General features: G+C 34.9%; 1 protein-coding gene across 1 annotated transcript; it reads right to left on the bottom strand.

Annotated features, from left to right (window-relative positions):
* Positions 1-516: 516 nt before the first annotated feature.
* LOC146946582 (uncharacterized) lies at positions 517-1458 on the bottom strand. Its single transcript, XM_085748260.1, has one exon. The coding sequence runs from the start codon at positions 1456-1458 to the stop codon at positions 517-519; it is 942 nt and encodes a 313-aa protein (XP_085604386.1).
* Between the last annotated feature and the right edge of the window lie 5136 nt (positions 1459-6594).

A 6594-nucleotide genomic window follows, 5' to 3' on the forward strand; every position in this document is an offset into this window, starting at 1 on the left:
CATCATATTTGACAAGCCAGTTAGGTTACCTGTCTGACCTATTCTTTGTGGTGCCCACAAGCAGTTATTTTCCTCACAGTTAACACCTCTTAGAGAAACTCCTTTCTCAAAATGAGGCAACATACTTTTAATAAAGGTTGGAGTTGTTTCACCAGTTACTCTCTTAACCTGCTTCATAGCTTGACTAAGATGTTAGTTCAACAGAGTTACCTTATGGTTTAATTATGAGATTTTAGCTTGATGACTGATTCTATCATTCTCCAATTTACTGGTGATATTTCTCAACTCCTCAAGTTGTCTGCATGTGTTGGTGTTTCTTTCACTAAGACATTTATGGGATGCAATCAGTTCAGTAAAAGCCAAATCTTCTACACATGGATCAACATCAGAAAAAATTTTACTAGACAATGCTGCTATATGCTTAGCAGATTCACTTTCTCCATCTTCTTCAGATTCATTATCATCAGACCAGGAAACAATCAAACTTTTCTTCTGTTTCTTTAGAAATGTAGCACATTATGTCCTGATGTGACCATATCCTTCACATTCATGACATTGTACTCCTTTGTAGTGAGAGTCCAATTCATCTAGTCTTGTCAGCTTCTCTTTACTAGGTTGATTGTTGATGTTGGGTCTGATGTTCTGACCATTTGGTCTGGATCTTCTGTCAAGTCTTCTGAAGATTTTCTTGAATTGTCTTCCAAGAAGTGCTAGAGATTCTCCCATGTCTTCATCATCTTCCAGATTTCCTTGTGACTCATCAGGTTCTATACACGAAGAAAAAACAATCCCCTTGCCTTTCTTATCAGTTTTGCTGTTGACAGATATTTCAAAATTTTGCAAGGACCCAATCAATTCATCAACCTTCAGGCTTGAAATATCCTGAGCCTCTTCAATAGTTGTAACTTTCATGTCAAACCTCTTAGGTAGAGATCTGAGAATTTTCCTTACAAGTTTTTCATCAGAGACCTTTTCTCCAAGGGACTCAAAAGAATTTGCAATATCTAGAATGTTCAAGTGGTAGTCATGAATGCTCTCATCTTCTAACATTTTCAGATTCTCAAATTTAGTAGTAAGAATTTGGATTTTAGAACTTTTTACCTTAGTTGTGCCTTCATGTGCAGTTTTGAGAATCTCACAAGCATCTTTAGCCACAGTGCATTGCTTGATCAGCCTGAACATATTCTTGTCTACACCATTGAACAGAGCATTCAACGCCTTTGAGTTTCCAAGAGCGAATTCATCTTCATTAGCACTCCATTCTTCTTCTGCTTTCAGCACTTCAGTCCTGTTGCAATCAGCATCAAGTTGCACAGGATGTTCCCAACCTCTCAGAACTGCCTTCCATGTTTTGTTGTCAATAGATTTGAGGAAGGCACTCATGCATGATTTCCAGTAGTCATAGTTTGAGCCATCCAACAGAGGGGGCCTGTTAACAAATCCACCTTCCTTGTCCATGATGCTAGAATAGAACTGCCTGGAGCTCACCCTAAAACAGGCAGGGTGCCTGCTCTGATGCCAATTGAAATTCTAGCGCACTTGTTTTTAAAAATTATGTCAGATGTTTAAACGTTTGCAATGTTCCGGTTAATGTTTCAACATCGAACGATAAAACAGAAATAAAAACAAGAAAGTAAAGGACAGAAAAGAAAAGAACACAGCGAGTTTGTTGACCCAGTTCAGCACAACACGCTTACATCTGGGGCTACCAAGCCAGGAAGGAAATCCACTAGTGTAGTCCTTATTCAATAGCTCTCAACAAACTCCTCGTTTACACTATATGACGTAGGACCTACCCGTATAAACTTCAACCTAGGAACTCCTAGTCCTGATATCCCATCTCACTATCCTAATGGTCAGTCACTTCCCCAGTGACCTATCAGACCTCAACACAAACAGAATAGAAGTTACCTTCCAACACAAACAACCAAACCTTGTTTCACAACTTCGGTTTGATGCACAAGAGTATCAATACTCACAAACTCAGTCCTAAACAAGTATCTAAACCAACACAAGAAAGGTACACAGTAAAGATTCTAGACTTGCATCACAAACGATACAAGAACAGAATACATGAAGACTCAAACCTTAAAAATCTAAACTTTTTAGAATGACGGCTTGAATAATCAATTAGGTCTTGAAGTCTTCCTTTTATACTGAAGCAGCTTGGGCTAAATAATTCATTGGGCTTCAATAAATTTTGTACATCGGTTCAGCAAACCTGCAAAACAGAATCAGAAACAAATCTGGAAAGTCCTAATATGTCGAAACCTTTTTAGGAACGTTCCAAATAAAAACAAATATTTCCTAAAATAAAATATCTATTTTAGAAATATTCCACAGCTGATTCTTATAAGATACGCGCGTTACTTGGTCAGTAAGTAAAGGAAATATGTTTCCTTAAACTATAAAATACGCGCGTACAGAATAGGCATGGACCCAGGCACACTGAACCGTGCCAGGATGTTGGAATATTGTATCCAACATCTTACAGAGTCGCCTAACCACATGCTGGAACATTGGTTCCAACTTACAGAGCAAGGATATTTGTTTTAGCAATAATGCAGCCAACACAAATACCCAACACCCCCGAACCCTAAATCTCTTCAATATGGGGTAGTTTGAACTTTTCCCCACTTTTCTTAAAAAATTAAATGTTCAGTCATAAAAAAAAATAGTGAGTCAAAGCTAATCAAATAGCTTGACCTCCGAAAAATGACGCGACAATAGAGAATTTGAAAATGAGCCATTTGAAGCTTTTTGTGAAAAACTTGGAATTATCCATGAATTCTCTTCTCCTAGAACTCCACAGCAAAATGGGGTTGTAGAGAGAAAGAATAGAACATTACAAGAAATGGCTAGAATCATGATTCATGAAAACAATTTGGCTGAGCATTTCTGGGCAAAAGCAGTGAATACAACATGTTATGTCCAAAATAGAATCTATATCAGACCTATCTTGGAGAAAACAACATAGGAACTCTTCAAGGGAAGAAGACCCAATATCTCTTACTTTCATCAATTTGGATGTACCTGTTACATTCTAAATAACAAAGTCTACCTAAAGAAATTTGATGCCAAGGCCCAAAGAGGAATCTTTTTAGGTTACTCTGAAAGGTCAAAGGCATACAGAGTGTATAATTCAGAAATAGCATGTGTTGAAGAATCAATGCACGTAAAATTTGATGACAAGGAGCCTGAAAGTAAAACTCCAGAGCAAGGTGAAGCTTAATTGATATGTTTGAGCTTTGGGATAAGTTTTTTAAACTCTATGGATGATTAGGGGATCAAAATAAGCACTTTTGGGGAAAATTGGATGAACACATGAGGCCAAAACACACCAAAAATCCACTTTTGCAGTGGTGGTGCCTGTACTGGAGCGCTAGGCACCCAGTTACAGAGAGTCATCACTTGGACATCCACTGTCTGGCGCCCTGCACTGTGCAAGATTTTCCTCGCACGTTGTTTTGGTTTCTTGGGGGTGGGCATGGGTGGTTCCTAGGCGATCTTCTAATGATGTTAATTTTCTGTTTTGAATAAAATAATTGCTATAGAACCATATTGAGGTCCAAATTGTACGACTTTGGTATGATGTCCTTCCAACGTGGATTCACGTAGAACATTGCGCCACCATTTGGTTTTGTTCAAATGGAGACAAACTTCATTTTGAAATAATCGGATAATGATTTTTCTTAAGAGAAATGATGATGTTATGACATGTCTAATGTGATAATGGTTGTAGATGAAGTATGTAGGTTTGATAAAGGAATATAAGGGTATGGGACTTGGTTTTGGTAAAAAGGAGAAAAACAGACAAAACTTTGGATTTTAAAGACGAACTTCGGTCAAATTTTTAAATAAGACTTGTTAGCATGCATGTGACTTATGTTCATGATAATATGATAGATTATGATTGAATTGATGTCTAATATGCATAAGATATGATGAATTGTGTGAAAATATCAAAATCGGTGATTTTCGTGAAAATAGACGAACTTTGTTAAATTGAGGTTTTATGATTGGATAACTTGCAAATGGCTTTGTATACATGATAACATGGTGACATATGAAGGAATCAATGACTGAATGACATATAATATGTTGGTTATCATGATGTGGTGAATTGTTTGTCTTTTATACGATTTGTGTTTTGTGAAACAATTGTTGTTTCCTTGTGGTGATAATTGTTGATGATGAATATGTTGATGACTCTTTATTGACTATGATTTGTTGAATTGTATGGATGTAAATGCTTGATAATGCAATGATGAATTTTGGTGAAGATATTATATGATGGAGTGAATTGTATAATATAGAATTGGTGATTTTTGCATTGTCGAGTCTTTACTTGAAATTCATGCATTCCTAGTCATGTCGAGTATTTTGGTGAAGAACGTAGTCGGAGAGAAGCTACGTTATTTGGTGAATAATGTAATTGGAGAGAAGTTACGTTAGTGGATTCATATGGTAAAATTATCTCCGGAATCACAATTGGTACCACATGCATGTAGAAGTGTCTAGAACATTGCTTGCACTTGAAGTTACTGAAATGTGTCATACTTGAAAATATGACTTGATGAACATGTGCATTGGTGAAATTTGGTGAATGTTGTGATTATGTGAAATTGTGGACTTGCATATATAACTTGTTGTACAATGATAGGAGTGTGATAATATTCATGTGGAGTTAGTATTCTAGGAATGTTGAATATGTACATGTGTATTTATCTGAAATCCTTGAATGCTTTTATTTGATTATATTTATTATGTGGAATATTATCTAACCCCTAGTGGTCGCTTGGTTGACCGCCTGCCTATTTGTATGAATGGGTAGACAGCTTGCATGATTGAGTTTGCTTTGCTAGTGAGTTGCTTGATGATAGCGCGGAGGTACCTCTTTTCTCTTTTGCTCAAGTCTAGTTAGGCTCTGATTAGGGTGTCAGACATTAATGTTATATTTTCATTTACCCGTTGTTGGATTTATTTGATGAGATTATGGTTATGTATTTGAAGCGTGAGATATTACGTTAAGATGTATTACTCATGTATTTTGAGGATTGTTGCATGTTGATGAGATATTATATATGATGATTGTCTTCCATTGCGAATTTTTATGAAGATTAGATTATGCATGTTTTGGAAAAATATAGACGTAACATCTAAACTATTTGATTTATTCGATTAATTGCATGATTATTGCATATAGGGTTTAGGGTGTTACACACTACTGTTTGCACCCTACTCCATTATTCTTCTACAAAATGCCATTTTCTTGCAAAACATTATTTTTCTCCCATTTTTTTTTTAACCAACAAACTAACTCATCCACTTCCTCATTACATATAACTCAATAATTGTGAATAATTAAATTAATAACATCAAACAAACTAATAATTAATAATAATAATAATAATAATAATAATAATAATAATAATAATATATAATAATAATATATAATAATAATACTAATAAACTAATATTAAAATCGGAATGTTACACCGGAAACTTTAAAATTCATATTCAAATTATCCTTTGTTAAAAATCTATATTATTTTGCAAGAGAGATTTGTACGATGTACTTGGCATAACTGCGAAAAAACTAATTCAAAATTTTAAAGTATACTAATGAATTGCCTTAAAAGTTGGATAAAAAATGCTGATGAAAACATTTGAAGGACGATTGTTTGAAGAAAAAATTTAGAGGGATTAGAAACAAAATACGATTCGAAATTTATTTAACTCAAAAATCTTAATTGCTATTCGTGATAAATGGAGAGGATGGCAGTAAGAGTTAGGTGAGGTTATTTTCTTTTTATATTCATGATAAATGGAAAGTATGGCAGTACGAGTGGAATGAGATTGTTGAAGTGGATAAGACACTTAATTTTTCAAGGTTGGAATGTTAATTACTCATGTGTATCGAGAAACGAATAGATGTGCTGATAATCTTGCAAGCATGGGATATGCTCATAGTATGAGATTATCGACATATCCTCAAGCACCTTAAGATGTGATTAAAGTGTTTGCTGCAGATTTTAGGTTAGTTTCATTTCCCATTTAATTCTAATGTAATAACATCTTTTACACAAATAAAAATGATAGAGATGACAAGGAGTCTAGATTAAACAAACACCCAAATATACATTTAAATTCAAATATATACAGAATATTTAAACATAAAGATAAAATAACGAGTTTAAAATATTTCGTGGTTCAAACGAGAATAAAGAATATACAGAAGGATGGCTAAACCATACAATAATAAAGAACAAATATCCAGCACACATACAAACCGGGCCATGAAGCCTGCAACAAAGTAAACCTTGGCGGCGAGAAAACCATAAAAATTATTTGAGTATAATATATTACTATCTGTTGTGTTGCTGCGTAAATCGCAGGATTGAGTCTAATATATTACTATCTTAATTAGGGAGGTGGTCGAGCTGGCTCGCTAGGCGGTAAGTGTGGTATTCCTGGTGTCTTAATAGGGGGAGGTGATGGGTAGTACAATTTACTGTACATCTTAATTAGTTTTCTGTGTCTAGGTCTCTGTTGATTGGATCCACTGATTGGACTGTAATTGAGACCAACAAG

The sequence above is a fragment of the Medicago sativa genome, chromosome 2, assembly GCF_051527215.1.
Source record: "Medicago sativa cultivar Bolivia chromosome 2, Bolivia_mono, whole genome shotgun sequence".
NCBI classification, from domain to species: Eukaryota; Viridiplantae; Streptophyta; class Magnoliopsida; order Fabales; family Fabaceae; genus Medicago; species Medicago sativa.

Bases quoted from the DNA above. Each gene is read 5' to 3' on its own strand.
- LOC146946582 (XM_085748260.1), bottom strand. From the start codon at position 1,458: ATGGACAAGGAAGGTGGATTTGTTAACAGGCCCCCTCTGTTGGATGGC.